The sequence below is a fragment of the Canis aureus genome, chromosome 38, assembly GCF_053574225.1.
Source record: "Canis aureus isolate CA01 chromosome 38, VMU_Caureus_v.1.0, whole genome shotgun sequence".
Taxonomy (NCBI): domain Eukaryota; kingdom Metazoa; phylum Chordata; class Mammalia; order Carnivora; family Canidae; genus Canis; species Canis aureus.
Window position 1 is genome coordinate 18111488 of NC_135648.1, and position 18616 is coordinate 18130103.

At 34.1% G+C, this 18616-nt stretch overlaps 1 protein-coding gene across 7 annotated transcripts in view; it reads left to right on the top strand.

The window, feature by feature from the left end:
- CDC73 (cell division cycle 73) overlaps positions 1 to 18616 on the top strand; it is a 253894-nt gene that overhangs the window by 69826 nt on the left and 165452 nt on the right. For all 7 annotated transcript variants that reach the window (XR_013374102.1, XR_013374103.1, XR_013374106.1 and 4 more), the window contains exon 11: positions 14190 to 14247. Coding sequence is in view for 1 of the 7 variants with exons in the window: in XM_077886718.1 (XP_077742844.1) it covers positions 14190 to 14247 (58 nt within the window). In the remaining 6 variants the exon portion in view is untranslated. The remainder of the gene's footprint in view (positions 1 to 14189; positions 14248 to 18616) is intronic.

The window sequence follows — 18616 nt, forward strand, 5'->3', positions numbered from 1 at the left end:
TTTCTAGTCTTCTTGAAGACAGCAAAACTATTTTTAATCACTTTTTAATGTCAGCTTTTATTTTTTATTTTCCTTTTCTTTAAGATTACATGTATGATAGAAGTCAACAAAATGAGATAGTGGATATAGCACACTTGTACAGAATCTTCTTGGTGAATAGTAAGGTTTTACTAATCATATTTACTTGTCCTAATATTTCAGGATTGTTTACTAACTTGCCTCCAAGCACATTTTTCGGTAAGCAACTAGATACTCTGAATAATTTCATTGTATGGTTAGTCTCCTGGGCACCTTGCTTTTTTCCTGCAGAATACTGGGACGTTGTCTTTTTTTTTTTTTTTTTTTTAATTGCCTGAATTATCCGTTTTTCCTGTGAGACTTCAGGGATATTAATGCCTAAAAATTTATGGTTTTAGAACTTGAGCTATATATTTGTAGTCAGATATACAATTCATACATCCTATCTTTTCCAGTTAAATATGTTACTTCAAATATGGGTTTACACTTTCCCTAATACATCAAAACTTTTTGTCCTCATGTATTTTAGTGTAGCTGATACAATATTTTTTGTACTTTAAGGAATCCTGTGATTTTTTTTTTCTTTTTTTAAGGAATGAATGTAATTTTCCCAGAAATGTTAGAAGGAATATTAAGAGTTTTATAAATGGGAAACTTAAGATGTAGAACTTTGGCTTTTCCTAGTTCAGTGTGAAGGACAAAATTGAAAGCCAGTTTTTAATTTAGTACCTATATCTACTCATACTTCATGCTCACTACTTTTTTTTTATATTAAAGGTAGGTAGAAATCAGTGCTAAAGTGCTAACTTAAAACAATGTATGTTACAAAAGTAGAAGTGGATTTTCGGAGATCATATTTATCAGTAATTATCAGTAATTCCTTACATAGGATTTGTCTACACAGCCAGCAGCAGTGATTGTTATTTACCCAAAATCAGATTGCATGCTAAACCTACCTAAGCTAGTTAAGTGGCTTTTTTTCCTCCTAGTAGTTTCATTATCATAATACCCATTTTATTTTATTTTTTTAATTTTTATTTATTTATGGTAGTCACACAGAGAGAGAGAGAGAGGCAGAGACATAGGCAGAGGGAGAAGCAGGCTCCATGCACCGGGAGCCCAACGTGGGATTTGATCCCAGGTCTCTAGGATCGCGCCCTGGGCCAAAGGCTGGCGCTAAACCACTGCGCCACCCAGGGATCCCCATAATACCCATTTTAAAGATGAGGAACCAGTGCTTAGAGTTGTAAATAATTATCCCAGATACCAGCTAATTATAGTAAGAGTCTATCTGGGAATTAAAGCAAGATTATCTAATTCTTTATGCTCTGTTCTTAACCAGTTTACTAGGTAACACTGTTGGAGAAATTGTGGGAATTTTTTTATAGGACTGACACAGTGTACCAAGAAATCATTCATAGAATTATGAATGGATATTTATATTTTCATTATATTCACTTGTCAAACATGCATATTGATCCACTACTGTGTGCTGATATTTGTAGTTCGGCACCGTTTATTATGTGTTAGACAAAGATAATTTAGACACATTCCATACCTTTTCTCTAGGAAGGGTAAAACTATTATTTTTGCTGTTCTTTTGATTTGACTCTTTTTTAGTGTCTCACTGGATTTTATCATAGATCTTGGTTATTAAGAGAGCTTCATCACATAACCTGCTAGTTAATGGTTCCCTCAGTATTGGTTTGAGCCCCTGAATTCCCAGTGACTATTGTCTCAACTATGCTTGCTATGGGGCAAGGGTTAATATAGCAAAAGAAACTCCTAGAAGCTAAAAAAGTGCCTATCTACTTAATCAGAATTTACTTTAAATTCTTAGGTACACCTTCCATTGCTTTCTTAAATTTAAGTTAAACTGGCTAAGAACTTTACATAAAGTACAGAAAAACAGAGCAGACACAAGATAAAAGTTTCTTTAGTGACTTTTTCTAGCAACCTACATGTTTCTAGCCAAGAGAAACTGTAAAAATCTTATGACAGGCAAGCTTGTAGAAAGTTCTTCCTTTAGTCTAGTTTCTTTTAACATCTGAATTCTATGGTTAAACTTTCTCAGTAAATGTGACAGGTTTCTTTATCAAACTCAGGAAACTGGCAGCTATTTTGTTAAGTTTTATAGTTAAAAATGTCTTACAATTTTTAGTTGCATAGGTCTGCTTTTTAATCTTATAACACGCCCCTGATGGGAAAAACAGGGTATTACAGTATTCTGTGTGTTTTGGCCAGAACTGTCCAGGTTGGCTTTAGGGTTTTCCTGGGCATGTCTACAATAGTCCTCAGGAGGCAGAATTTAAAGACAAAATTTGTAGTGCCTCCTAATTCAGTTTCTATTGAGTATAGAAGTAATTACTACTTTATTCTTATGGCTTGTAGTTTTTGAGTCATTATGACATGATGAATCATGTATAGATTTGCTCACTAATAATAAAGATAATTCATTTTATGGAATTATACTACTTATATAAATTCAACTAAATATCCTTGGTGAGAAGAATAAGGAGAAAAAGAGTCTGGGGGATAACACTTCAGCCATGGCAGGTGATTCACTGAGAATGAGCAAATATCCTTGAATAATTTGAGAAGAGGAGATATGAATCTGGTTTTCCCTGCATTGGTCTTCATTCCTGTTTGTGCTTTAGTATGAGTAATTGGCCCCTAAATGCAAGCAATTTTTTTTCCAGCCAGCGCTCACCTGAAGAATTAGTTATTTTTTCCAGTGCTGGAGAAAAATCTTAATGTTTTGAATCCGGTATTGTTTCCAACATAGTGCTCTGAAAAATGCCATTTGGCATAGTTATTTAGAGACGAGCTTTAGTTTTAATTTAATCAGTCAAGAATTTTGCATAGAGTGATGTTTGCTTAGAGTTTAAATCTTATGACTTAAGATCAGATGAAATCTTTTTCATTTGTATAAAAGATGTGGACAAATGGCATATTTTTGGCTGTTTAATATTAGTTTTCTTTTTTTGAAGAAAAATTACTGTGTTCATTAAGAATTTACAGTTTTTCTTTGAAGTCAATAGATGATTTATGAACCAGTTTCACTTTTCCTTGAACTTACAAAGCAGAATTAGCCTGATTTCAAATTAGCAATCTCAGAATGACCACAAGTGTCAGTGTTTGCCTGCCTTATTTTTCTTCTTCAGTTTTCACCAACTTAAGCAGCAGATACTCAAATTGTTTAAGAGTTTCTTTTGACTGGAAAGCAGAGCTAAATTTAAGTGTCTCTTTCAGAACTAATTTTTAACACCCTTATTAGTTTTAGTTCATATAAACTATTAATGATCCTAAGGTAAAATATAAGCATTAAAATCAGCAGTAGTTTGTGTTATGCTTGTATATTCTTTTTTTAAAAGGATTTTATTTATTTATTCATGAGAGACACAGAGAGAGAAGCAGAGACCTAGACAGAGGGAGAAGCAGGCTGCATGCAGGGAGCCCAATGTAGGACTTGATTCTGGGACCCCAGTATCACACCCTGAACTGAATGCAGACGCTCAACCACTGAGCCACCCAAGTGTCCCAATGCTTTTTTTTTTCGTGAGTTTCTTACATTGTAGCTAGCTGTTCAGTGTAACATAAATCAGCTAGACTCTTTCATTTATTATTTGGCACAGGGTGTGTGTGAGTACCAATATTATTTGGTACTCTTGTTGAGAGCTTTGGTTCTCATTAGGGTAAATGCTGTTTTCTAGGAAGTGTTCTAGAAGTTTATGAGGGTATGTTTGGTTGACAAAATAATTGAAGGGCATTTAGTGAGTGAGGCCAGGAAAAGAGGTTTGTAGCCGGTAGGACAATTTTAAATGAAACATAATTAGAATACAAAGTGTATTTTGTAAAATTTTAACATATACGGACTTTTCTAGGTATATAACCCCAGTGTATATATATTGAAGAAGGTTGTGCTCAGCTTTGTTCTGAACTTGGCCAGTACTTCACCATTTTGAAAAATCCTGTTGCCTGTGGCAGTCAGGTTTGTAGTAGTTGGCTTACCAGTAGAGTATACAAGTCTGTGAACAAGTGTAATTGTTACATTCACTGTGATTTTATGACTAGGTAGTAGCATTTGATTACTTCATTATGTCCTCTGGTGTAATTTCTGAGACTTAAAATATTTGTGCTTAGCATAAATTTCTTTTAAAATTTCATTTTTGTATTTATTAGGATACTAATTTTCATTTAAAAAATTGCATACATAGGAGACTATTAAAAGAGGTCAACGTAAAATACTTTTTTTAAAAATACTTCTTAACACACAGGAGACATACTGAGTTTGATAAGTGTGAAGCTCACTAAGTCAGTATCTTTGAATAAGTTCTTAAGTACCATACTCCCTACTCCTCAAAATATTGTTAGTATTTAAAAATTTAAACACTATTAATTCATTACAGAGCACAACAAACATTTTGTTAATTCAAGTAGATGTGATGTGTTGAAACTTAAAATTCTGCTAAGTCAGTTAATTGGACATTAACTTCACAAAGAAGCATTATTACTCAAATATAAATTATTAGTATCAGAGAAAATGCTTTTTATTTAATAGCTTTACTAGATAAAGAAAACGTTGAAAATAAATAGAATGTTTTCCCCAAAGGGCTTTTTTGAAAAGAGTTGGGAGCATAAATATACTTGATTTTAAAATTCCTGGGACCTTTCTTCAGAATGATTATTTATGCTCTGATTGGAAATAGAAACTTTAGTATAAAGAAACTTTGCAAGGCAGAAAAGAGATAGATAAAGGTTATAGGATTAGGAAGGAGAAATTTGTGACTTTGAGGTTTGATTTTCTTCCCTTTCCACAACTTAGAGGATGCCTAAGGGATTTACTTATATTGTACAATGTACAACAAATACATTGAACATTTTTTATATGCAAGCTACAGAAAGATAGGAGATTTGCCATTTGGTTCCTTTTATTCAAGGTATTGATAGGGTTTGGATACCTAGATCATTATATAGATAGCAAAATAACTGGAAGGAAATGTTACAGACTTATTTAAGCTTTTTCCCTTCAGTTTCAAATTGTTTTCTGTAGTTCATTATGGTGTCACTCAGTTTCACTCTTTTGATTTCTGTTGTACTCTCCATTATTTTTTTCATCTCCCTGATTGTTTACTAACATATTGAGTCTGTTTCTTTTCCATGTCCTCAGAGTTGACCTTTATTTTTTTCTGTATTTCCTCTGTTAACTTTTCATAGATTTTATATTTATTAATATCTCTGGTAGGCACCTGGGTGGCTCATTTGGTTAAGCATCTACCTTAGGCTCAGGTCATGATTCTGGGGTCCTGGGATCCAGTCCATTGTCAGGCTCCCTACTCAGCCAGGAGCCTGCCTCTCCCTCTCCCATTCTTACTTGTACACGTGTGCACTCTTTCTCTCTCTCTCTTACATTCTCTCTCTCCCTCTGTGTGTGTGTGTGTGTGTGTGTGTGTATCTGTCAAATAAATAAAATCTAAACAAAAAAAATATCTGGCATTTATAATGTTCCAGAGCATTTCGGTTGATATTGTGTGTGTGTGTGTGTGTGTGTATGTTACGGGTAAGGGTCGATAGTTAAATACATACAGGTCTGTGTTTATTTTAGCTTCCTCAATTAGTTTATTGAATTATATTAAATACCAAAATATTGAATGTTTTCTTTTAAAGTTTACGATATTATTTTCCTTTCTGCCACTATTACCAGCAGCTATAATTATGTGATTCTCAAAACAATCAAATTTAGCTAATTCCAAACATGTACCCTTTGATAGAGGGAGATGGGCAGAAGAATATTGTTTATATTCACATGGAACAGAAGAAGAGTAATTTTTTTTATAATTTATTTTTTATTGGTGTTCAATTTACCAACATACAGAATAACACCCAGTGCTCATCCCGTCAAATGCCCCCCTCAGTGCCCGTCACCCATTCACCTCCACCCCCCGCCCTCTTCCCCTTCCACCACCCCTAGTTCGTTTCCCAGAGTTAGGAGTCTTTATGTTCTGTCTCCCTTTCTGATGTTTCCCACACATTTCAAGAAGAGCAATTTTATATGGCTATACCATCTTTGATGAAACCCATATTGAATTATGTCTTCAGTCAGTTAATTGGACATTGAAGGTTATACTGCAATGGCATTGTTCCAAGTGACAAGGTATTACTTACATTAGAATAATAGAATTTTAGAACAGAATTAGATCTTTATAATCATCTAAAAATCTAATTGTCTCATTGTGGAGTCAAGATAATCAAGACCTGAGAGGTGGTTTTCTCACAGCTCTACTCTTTAATATGTCAGAGCTGAAGCTAGAACCTGGGGTTCAAGATTTCTAAATCAACTGTTTTTTTTCCCCACTGATTTACACTGCCTCTGGTTACATGAGTGTATTTGTTTTTAGTCCATAGACCCATAAGGTACACAAATGATCCCTTACCCCTGGCCCTCTCCACTATAAGGAAAATCCTGCCAGTTTTAAGTGAGAAAGATTGTGCTTTTATTAAACCTCAGTGGCACATATAAAAGAATTGCTCATTTGTGCCAGAAAAGGTATGAGGCCATTATAGACTTTGGTATTAAAGGAGATCAGTTTCTATGTTTTGGTTTGTTTCTAATTGCAGTTTTGTAATTACACATTTCATCTACATTTATGTGGATGTAATTTTTAAATCTGTAGATAAATAAATGAAAAAAATTTCCCCCATTTTCTCATTATGCAAGAATACCCCTTTAAAGGTTTTGTATTCTTTCTCACTCTCTTTTCCTCTCTTTTGATCCAAATTTCATTTGCTGTATTTGTATTACTTGGTATCTCCAGAGAAGCAGCCGGATGGATGGATGGATGGATGGATGGATGGATGGATAAATGGATGGATAAATGGATGGATGTGTGGGTGGATGGGGAGGAATTGGCACATGTGATTGTGGAAATTAAAAAGTCCCAGGATTTGCAGTCAACAAGCTGGAGACCCAGGAGAGTTGAGGTTACAGCTCCAGTCTAAGGGTTGGTTCACAGGCAAAAGAACACTGATGTCTCAACTTGACAACAGCCAGGCAGAGAGCGAATTCTTTTTTACTTTGCCTTTTTGTTCTGTTCATTTTTTTAGTGGATTCAGTGAGGTCCACCCACATTGGGGAGGGCAATCTGCTTTACTCAGTATGTTGATTCAAATGTTAATCTTACCCAGAAACATTCTCACAGACACATCCAGAAGGATTTTTTTTAAAAGATATTATTTATTTATTAAGAGAGACATAGGTAGAGGAGAAGCAGGCTCCCCAGGGAGCCTGATATGGGACTGGATCCCACAACTCCAGGATCATGCCCTGAGCCAAGGGCAGATGCTCAACGACTGAGCCACCCAGGTGTCTCCAGAATGATGTTTTAACCAAATTATCTGGGGTACCCCATTGCTCACTTGACACAAAATTAAACCTTCACAGTTACCTTCTGAAAAGCATTCTAGAGAATGATAAATGGAAAACTGGTATTTAGATTTTTAATCAGTGAATATCTTCTTATGTTATTCATAAGCACTTGTATTCTAGTTTGGTCTGTGACTGTGAAGAAAGTGAATATTTATTCTCAGGTCAGAGTTTTAATTCTCTGAGTAGATTTGGGTAGGAATAGAATTTTTGTTTTATCTTGAGATTAAAATACTTACTTTAGTCTATGCTCCTTAGATATCAAGTAGCATAAACTTGCTCAGCTTAAGGAAGAAAAGGAAATATATTATAACGGTATAGGAATATTCTGCAGAACTCAAGACTGGGAAATATAAATTGGCCTTTAAAAGAACATAGACATTGAAAAACTGTCAGGAATCAAGGAAGCTTTTCCGTTTCTGTCTGGTGCCATATGAATACTTGTCACTTTTTTTGGTACCAGCTGTACGTACACCAGCTCTCTGGTCTTTTGTATACATAGTCCTCCTTAAAACCAGCCTGGTACAGATAACTGTAGCTCATACTGCTGAGCGTATCTCTCACTGTTGATTTCCACCTCCAAAGGAGAGAGATGGAGGAGATATGATTGAGTCAGCTTGTTCATGAGTTTATCCCTTGTGGGTATAGTCCAGAGCTAAAAAGGGAGAAATAGAGTTTTCTCTTGAAAAGTCTGCCATCATTTGTAATTAGACTGTATTTATTCTTTTAGCATACCTTGTGCTTTTTAAAAATTTTTTATTTATATTTATGATTTACCATTTTAAGTGTATAATTCAGTGCCATTAAGTATATCTATAATGTTATACAGCCATCACCACTCTGTAGCTTCATTCCAAATTAAAACTCTGTACACATTAAACAATTTCCTGTTGCCTTCTCCCCAGCCTCTGGTAACCACTGTTCTATTTCTATGAATTTGGCTCTTCCAGGTACTTCATAGAAGTGCAATTATTCTTTTTTTTTTTTTTTAAGTTGAATGATACTCCATTGGATGCATAAACTGTAATTTGTTTATCCATCTGTTTGTCAGTGGACATTTGGGTTGTTTTCATCTTTTGGCTATTGTGAATAATAATATGCACATCAACATACATTTAAATACATGGTCAGTGGGACGCCTGGGTGGCTCAGTGGTTGAGTGTCTGCGTCAGTGTTTGACTCAGGACGTGATCCCAGAGTTCCCAGACCGAGTCCTGCATCGGGTTCCTACATGGAGCTTGCTTCTCCTCCCTCTGCCTGTGTCTCTGCTTCTCTGTGTGTCTCTCATGAGTAAATAAATAAAATCTTTAAAAATACATACATACATACATACCTGGTCAAGTCCCTACTTTCTGTTCTGTTGGTTATATACCAAGAGTTGGAATTGCTGGATTATATGGTAATTCTATATTTCATTTTTTGAGATACCACCATACTGTTTTTCATAGCAGCTACACATTTTACATTCCCACCAGCCATCACAGGGATTCTAATTTTTCAACATCGTTGTCAGTACTTGTTAATTTCAGTTGTGTGTTTGCTAATAGCTATCCTAATGGGTATGAAGTGATATTTCATTGTGGTTTGATGTGCATTTCCCAAATGATTAGTGATGGTTGAGTGTATTTTCATGTGCTTATTAACTATCTGGAGAATGGTCAGTTTCTTGGGAGAAATGTTTATTCAATGTTTTTTGCCCATTTTTGGATTGGGTTGTTTTTTGGTTTTCACTTGTAGGAGTTTTTTTGTTTTTGTTTTTGTTTTACAGCTTATTTATGAGAGAGGGAGAGAGAGAGCTGTATTCGTGAGCAGAGAGAGGGACAAGCAGACTCAGTGTTAAGTGAGGAACCATAGGTGGCACTGGATCTCAAGACTGAGATCACGACCTGAGCTAAAACCAAGAGTTGGACACTTAGGTGTGCTTTTTTATCCCCTTTCCTTTCCCTTTCCTTTTCTTTCCCTTTTCCTTTCCCTTTCCTCTCCCTTCTTCTCCCTTCCTTTCCCTTCCTTTCCATTCTTTTGTTCTTTCTTTTCTTTCTTTCATTCTCCTAATTGTCCTGGCTAGAATTTCAGATGATATGTTGAATCAAGGTGGTGAAACTGGACATATTGTTCCAGATCTTAAGGGAAAGGCTTTCAGTCTTTCACCAATGAGGATGTTAGCTGTTGTGAGTTTTTCATATTTAATTTTTATCATATTGAAGAAGTTTCCTTTCATTCCTAGTTTGATAAGGTGTATGTGATACTGTTTTTAAATCATGAAAGGATGTTAAATTGTCAGGTACTTTTTCTGTATCAGTTGACATGTCATGTATTTTCCCTTCAATCTGTTAATATATATCCATATCTATTGATTTTCATATGTCGAACCATCTTTGCATTCCAGTAATAAATGCCACTGGGTCATGGTGTGTAATCTTTTTAGTATACTGCTGAATTTGATTTGCCAGTTCTTTTCCTAAGAGAATGTTCCCTTATGGAAAGAAGTTGGTTTAATAATTATTAAGTCTTCTTTATTTTGGACACTGAAATGAACATACACATACACATTTTAGAAAATACACATATGCACGTTACAAATAAGAATACATATGTAATTATAATTTTAAAACCTGCATTCTCTGATCATTAAATTGCAAAACTTGGTGAAGGCAGGGACCACCTTGCTTTGCCAGTTTATTTAGCATGCAGTGCTTTGGTGAATGTGTGTAGAATAAATAAATGTTGTTTAATTCTCTCAGTAATCATATATATTTTCACCATTTTTATTTGACAAATTAAAACAGCTTAACAGTAGTGAATTAGTAATATTAAGGCAAATGGATTTGTTTTCATTAACGTGTATTTTTTAAGGACCTACCATGCATCAGGCACACCATGGTAGTAATAGGCATTGGAGGCGTAATAGACAGTACCTGTCCTAAGTTAGCTTACAGTCTGAGAAAAACAGACAAGTAAATAGAGAATTCTATAGCAAAATGGGGGATTTGATAGAGGTTTCAAATCTATATAGTTTATAGAGATTCTCCAGTATATTTTAGAAACATGTTAGCTGTTTTCTGTGTTGGCAGATACTGTATGCATAATTATTCTGGTTATGGCAAATGTAAAAAAAAATATGCTTATAACTTGTGTTTTGCTCTTGAAATCTCTTGTTTTCAGCCTCATTGTCATTTGTCTACAGAGTTGCAATTGTCTTTTTCTACATCGTTTTTCCAAAATACTATTTTTTTTTTTTTTTTTTTTTTAAGATTCACTCTGTACTTAAAATTCAGATGTTTTTTAAAAGAGCATTCTAATATTTGGGAGTTCTAAATATCAAATCCAAATTTCAGGGATGTGTGTTACTTTAGAAAGACAAAAACATACAAGGGTATAATGAGTATTTCATTTTTAAAACATGTTACTTTTGATGTCCTAAATATAGTAGTCAAAAAGGTAGATTATAAACATGTAGAGTCTGCATATATATTCTGTGTGTTTTATTCATTTAGAATTTTCAGTATTTTGTGAAGTTTCATATAAATAGCATTTTTCCAAATTAAGTACATATAATGCATTCCTTTTCATACTGATACTTGTCACAGATATTTTTCCTTATGGTATTACATATCAGGGTATTATTTTCTGCTTGTTTAAAGCAGCAAATACCAATATTGTCTTTCCTAGTACTGGAAGATTTTTAGATTTTCTCATTTGCTAAAATAAGGCAAGTAAGGATTATAAACAGCATACTTTGTTTTGCCTTGTTATGTTTTACAAAAGGATTCTATCACTTCTCCCATTCTTATCTGTTATTCTTTTTCAGAGTGCCTCAAGTCTCAGTGGAAATTATAATTGTTCTGACTTTTCAAGAGAAAGCAGGTTTTCCTCTCCAGTTAGCACAACTTGTCAGCTCCTTTAGTTGTTGTTTTTTTTTTTTTTTTTGGTGGTGGTGGTTGTTTTTTGCTGATACTTTATTTTCCCAGATGGGTATTATTTTTCCCTCAATCCAGGTATCTTTAAAAATGTAGGACTGTCAGTCTCTTCCCCATATTACTGCCAAATTATTATTCCTGATTTTTAACATATGCCACTTTGTAGCCTTTGAAAAACTTCACCTCTGTTTCTTCATCTTTAAAAAGTGGTGTGGTTGGATTATATAGTGTCCGAGGTTCTTTATGCAATGACTTTTTATAATTTTATTTCAAAATAGTATGGATCGGAGTCGAATGAACTTTTAGCTCTTAGGGTTGACTAGGTAGTCCTAAAATGGCTACGGCTGTAAACTAACGACATGATTAGCAAAGATCTTCCCAGTTTTCTTTCAAGCAACCCACAGTCTCCAATTTAGTATCTGTATAGCTGTGTGTGTGCGTGTGTGTGTGTGAGAGAGAGAGAGAGAATGTGTGAATATGTGCTTGCAATTAAACTTATTTGTGTTTACTAATTCCAAAATTAAGCAAAGTTGTACTACAATGACTTTGGCAACCCAGAATTTTCAGTACATCTGAGAAGACAAAATTAAATAAAACTCGGTTACAACTAACAGTAACTCTGCTCAACTAAGTGAGATGAAAATGTGTATGGGAGTATATAGGTTGGTGAGATGAGGGCTTTTAAAGGTTCATATAATCAAGAATAAATTGGAGGGAGAATAGTCTTTCAGGGTATTATAACTAGATAAGTGTTATAAGGGATGTTGTATTTCACCTCTTTTTTGTGCATACTAGTATTCTGTCCTGCAGATGGGCTTTCCCCGTGAGTCAAGAGATATATGATCATCTGTAATGTTTGGTTTGCCACCTTTGCAGCCTTGTAGCTAGAGGTGTAACTTACTAGTTCCAATATATACTATTGGAGAGGGGAGAACTCTTAACTGACCTAGGCTAGGACACATGCCTCCTCCAGTAACCAAGGGCCAAGGCTTATTCCCAAAAAGAAATAATTTGGAGTAGAAGGTCATCAAGCAATGACAGCTTACTTTGCAAACAGAAAATACCCATTTTTTGATATTTAAAGAGGTCCCAGTATTGAGTTTACTCAAAAGTAGATAAAAACACTTGAGTTGTGATTTGTTATGGAAAAGACTTTTTTCATATTACTTCTGTGTGCTTGTACCTTTTGCTGACCTGTGTTATAAGAGCTGTCGTCTGTTCATTTAGTATAGGTTTATTTTAACAGTAAGCTGAATCAGTTTGGTTCGGATAGTTCTCAATATGCACAGAGTGCTGTTGTGTTCTTGTGATTTTGAACTTCGTCTACTCTTTTCAAAAGAAGGCTTTGATTTGGATCCAACCAGCCTTCTAGTCCAATGTAGACAGAAAGATGTGTGCATATGTGTGTACTCACTGTTCTTCCTGTCTCATTTCTTTTATTTTTTCTGTTTCTGTGTATACTTAAGCCACACTCCATGACTTAGTATTTACATATAAGGATTTCTAAGTAATAAAGATAATGTTTATTTTATTTTCATGTTTATTATATAATATTGAGTTGATTCCTCTTTATGCAGGAACATGAGATGGAAAGCTGATATCTTTTTAATTGGTGTAGTTATTTAAAAACAACCATGGTATAGCCTACCATCTCAAATTATTTTACTATGCAAAATCTCAAGCTTTGAATGGTTAAAATTAAAGTTATTTAACAGTTATTTCTTTAGAAATGTTTCTGTGGTTCTTTTTTTTTTTAATTTATTTATTTATGATAGAGAGAGAGAGAGAGAGAGGCAGAGACATAGGCAGAGGGAGAAGCAGGCTCCATGCACCGGGAGCCCGACGTGGGATTCGATCGCGGGTCTCCAGGATCGCGCCCTGGGCCTAAAAGCAGGCGCCAAACCGCTGCGCCACCCAGGGATCCCTGTTTCTGTGGTTCTAATACTGATTTTTATTATTATGGATTTATGGAACTTCCCTGGTAGTTACCAAATTTCATTTCAGTTTGAGTACAACTAGAGTAAGATCTCCATGAATTACTAGTTGTTTTGAAAAGTACATTTGTAGCTTCCTATTAAGTGTGAACATGATTGAAACTGTTATACTAAAGACAACTTTTAAGTATCTTAAGCATTTCAGAGGCATCTAGTCCTGAGTGTATAATTGATACATTTCAATACTTAGCATAGTTTTTCTGTATATTACATACTTAGTAATTAGTTGAGATTAGTTATTTAGTTAAAATTTTCAACCACTCTTAAATGTAACAAATCTCATCTTTATAAATGTGATTAATTTCCCTGAATATTTTAAAGGAATTTAATTTGAAATATTCTTGGGGTTTTTAAATGCACTCCAGAAGTAACATCATTTACATCTTTCTAATGTGAGATTATGTATCATTTATTCATTTTGAGATTGTTTAATGGAATAAAGATTGACTTGATTTTAAAATGAGTAATAACATTGCTGCAAATATTGTCAACAATTAAGCAAATCATTGAATATTTGAATATTGTCAACAGTTGTCAATAATTAAGCAAATCATTGAATATTTGAAAAATATTACATGCTTACTATAACTACTGTATGGTAACAGTTTAAATTTATTTTCTACTAAAGACTCCTGTTATTACTTCATGATCAATAGAATAAAAGATAAGAGAGGGGTTTTTTGTTTGTTTGTTTTTAATGCTTAGGATCATAACATGTTCAGGGGAAGGACTGATTGAGAAATATGGAGATACGGAATTTCGTTGCAGTAATTAAATATAAGTGTTTATTATGTAAAGGAACTCTTACATCATGTGTCAATGTTTATTCTTTTAAAGGAGGGTGCATCGGCTCGTAAGACTCAGACTCCTGCAGCACAGCCAGTACCAAGACCAGGTAAAAATACTAAACTTGGTGGTGGGGGTAGGGTGGGAGGTGTCTTGTTTTTTAATGGTCACAATGAAATTTTTTTGATACATACAATGATTTAAAGGAGTTGAAATATTACTTAAAGTACTTCTAAAGTAATATAAGAACATTTGCTTGAAAAAATAGAGTTGAAGAGTTAAAGATTTTTTAGAAAATGATTTTAAGATCTTAGAAAAATGTTTTTAGAAAACTATTTATATGTACATATTCCCTCACCAATTCCTTATTCGAGAGTTTATATGGATGTAATCTCCTCCTCCCCTCCGCCCCCCATTGGAAGCACACCACCATAATTTTAGTAGACTGATAAGCATTTTGATGCCTAGAATTTCAGAGGTCTGTGTTCTTGAGCATGTAAGATTTCTGCAATCAGTTTTGTAAAAGGTATGGTAAGCAAAGACGTTATTGAAGTTATTTTGGAAATATTTTTCTTCCCTCTTCCTATTTCCTAAAAAGATCTTTATAAATGCATGTAGATATACCAACAATATTATACTCATTTTAGGTGTCCTGGGTTTGATTTTGGTGTTTTATTTTTACATTTAGTGTAATTACAGTGTTAGCTATACCACATGTCTTTTTTACCTCATTAGTGCTATTGAAAATAACTGTCAAGAAAATAGAAAAGTCTTGGAAAGGCAGAGGCAAGAATAATAAATTGAGTGGTCTTCCTCTTAAATTTGGCAGTATCAGTAGTATAGATCTAAAGGTATTTTTATTCATAGTATGTTTATAGGCTAACTCTAAAATTATGTAGATTATAGATACTAAATATTTCTGGAAGCACTTTACAAGTACAATATTAAGGTTATATGTGGCTTACATTGGAATGCTTTTTATCTCACTGTGTCCTGGATTCATACATCTGAATTTTGACATGACTAGTATTTACTTTTTTTTTTTTTTTTTTTTGAATGACAGTGGATTTGTTTGGAATTTCTGTGATTCCTGTTTCTGGGGATCAGTGGAGGAGTGCTTCATTAGCCATGTATTAAATTTGAAGCACATTGGATACATTTGTTTCAGATGACAGGACTGTGGGACTATTTTTAAGTAGAGAGGATCTTACCAAAAGCCATTATAACAGTATAAGGAAGAGCAATTAAATTCAATAAATATGAGTTGAATGCTTTCTATATATGTACTCAGTGCCAAAAACTAGGAAAAGCTAAGAAGGAGTTCTTTCAGAAAGTAAGAAAAAGTAAAGACAGTAAGAATTGGGCCCTAAGAATACAACCCGTGTAGTAGAGGGATACTATAGAAGCAGTTGAATGATCGATACAGAATTGTTTTTCTTTGGAAGGAAGAGATGGGAGGCTATTGTTGGTCAAGTCTAAAGATGATGACATTAGAAATTCAGAAATGGTATAAAAGGGGAGAAATGACCATCTGACATATCTAACCCAGTTTTCGGTCATTTGGCCGACAAAGGTAAGGGGTAGGGAGAAGCACTAATATCTGAATAAACGAGGTTGTTCAAATGTATCATGTGATAAAAGAAGTTAAGGGAGCTGAATTTTAACAGCCAGTTTTGTGACCTTGGCAAAGATCATATGTAAACTAAGGAGCACTCCCATCTTTTCAACTCTTAATATTCTGTCATTCTTCTTCAGTTGTTCTTGAGAGGGGTACTGGTGATTAAACTGATTGAGATTAATGTGGACTAATATCTCATGTGAGATCTCTTCTTTTTCCACAATTTTTTAGCATTTATTTATCAATAAAACCTGATTTGAGTGGATGTGTTAGGCAGTTTGTCATCTTTGTCTGATTAGTGAAATTTTCTTTTGCTGTAGAAATGTTTATTTGTTTATGGAATGCTGCCCAATTTTGAATGAATATTGGATAGTGTATGACATACTCACTTATGTTATCTTTTCAAAATTGAAAAATATATGTATGATTGCTCAAAATCTATCTGGCAGTGTAATATAGATGACAGATTATACATTTATAACTGTTATTTGTACATACAATTTAAATCATTTGGAAATGGGGTTTTGAACCACCATTTTGTTTTCCTCTTCTGTGGGACAACTCAGATATAGAGTTCCATTATTGATTGTTTTTTCCTTTTTGTTATTCTTTCACCACATGTTTATTTATCATCAATTGTGCCAGGCAAGTCCCCAGGTAAATTTGATACTTGAAAGTGTCTGCAGTTACTCCCAACTTCTTAACACTTATTTAGAGAATGTAACTAACAAAAAGCACATGTTTTTCAGTGGATTAGGAAGGATAAGCCTTTGATAAACTGTAGGCTTATACCTTACTGTCACTTTCTTTTTAGAGTGTAAGTCTCTTGTACGGAACCCTGCTTCCTGCCTCTTTTTCTTGCATATACAATGCATACTTCACTTCTCCAGCTTTAATTTTTTATTTTTATTTCACAGATTCCCTGAAATGAGTATAAATGAGCCTATAGCTCTAATTTATCTGCTTAAATATGAGATTGAGAGAATTAGCCCCTTGTGTATTTTAAACAGATAGTTCTGGTTCTAGTATCTTATTCCATAGGTTTATATCTGTGTGCTGATGATTTTCAGATTTGTATGTCCAAATCAGACAGCTTTTCTTACATCTGGTATCTTATATAAACTATTTAACATTTGGATATGCCATAGGCATCTTAAAACTGATGTATAACCTCTGTTCCCTGATGTTTTCTCCCAGGTGTCTTCTTCATGAATAAATAGCACCACTGTCAACTCTGCTTCTTAAGCAAAAAATTCAGCAGTTATTCTTCATTATTCACTTTTTGCATTTACGTCAGTGAGTTCTGTCAAATTTACCTTTTCTGTGTTCAGATTTGTCTTTTCATCTCTACTACCACAACTTAAATCCAAACCATTATCATTCTCTAGACCAGTGCTGCTTGAAGTGTTAGTCCATGACCTATTTCTGGCTTCCAATAAGCTACATATGGAAATTGAGAGTACAATACTGTCACGACATCCAAGTGTGTGATCATTTTCTAGTAATTCATTGTTACTGAATTTTACTCACTTGACCTTGGATTGGAAATTTTTAAAATTTAAAAAAATACTCTTAAAAAAAATACTCTTATCTTTACACCTCATTTGAGTAGTACCACTGTGGACTGTTAATAGTTCTGAGCTTTCTGCTTTCATGCTTGTCCCCTTTTGATCACTTATCTAAATCTTTTTTTTTTTTTTTTTTTTTTTTTTTACTTATCTAAATCTATTGTTTTTCCTTTACAGAAGATGTGACATGAAAATCAAGTTATGTCATTTTCTGGCTTAAAAGTTACAGGGTTTTCAGTGGCACTTAAATACAAACCTAACATCACCTAGAAAGCTTTTTATATATATTGATTTCTGCATATATTTTAAACCTCTTCTCCTGCCACTCTTTCTTTTGTCCCTATAGTCTATACATTTGCAGTTCCCTAAGCACAGCAGTTTCTTCCTGTCTTTGGCATTTGCTCACATTCCTCCCTCTAATCTGGGCTATTCGTCCACTTATTCTTTGCAAGTTGGCTCCTTGTCATCCTTGAACTCTCAGTTTAAATGCTACTTTTTTCGAGGGGTTCTCTAAAGCCAAAGCACACTTTTCTGTCAGTGTACACACCTTTTGTTCCTTAATATTGCATGTTCACATATGTTTATATGTTTTTGTGTGCTTACTTATTTATGGTCTGGCTCCCCTACTTTGACTGAAGGGTCTTTGAGGACAGGGACTGTTTCTGTTTTATTTATAATAATAAGAGGGCCTTGAATATTTAAGTGAAGGCTCTGAATATTTAAGCGAAGACTGTTGTTATATTAGAAATCAAACATAGCAATCAATAATAATTATTCTCAGCTTGTAAATTTTCAGTCATGGCATTTGCTGAAGGCAGTGTTAGTGGCACTAGAAGCAGTAGCATTTAAGATCAGCTATAGCCACAGAGTTCGCTAAATATTAAATATTTAGTCCTGATTAAGGACTTAACATGCATTGTTGTTTTTAAGATTCTCACAGCAGTTTTAAAATGTAGAAACTATTATTACTGTTTTATATTTGAGGACAACTGATAGAGAGCAGTCTATCAGTTCGACTTCCTAGGGTAATTTGCCTAGGAAGTGGCAAAATGGGGATAGGAATTGAGATCACTAATATATAGATTCTTGCTCTTAATCATTTTGCCATGTGGACTGGTGTTACTCTGCCCTTTCTTCTCCCCTCCCACTCTAAATCAAGCTTAACATAGTGCGTTTGTCATAGTGTCTATACCTTGGTCTTTACTTAACCAGGGAACCTGTTCATATATTCTTTTGTAGCTATTTCTTACTAAGTCTCTAAACTTTATTTTTAATATGGTTTTATATTTTGT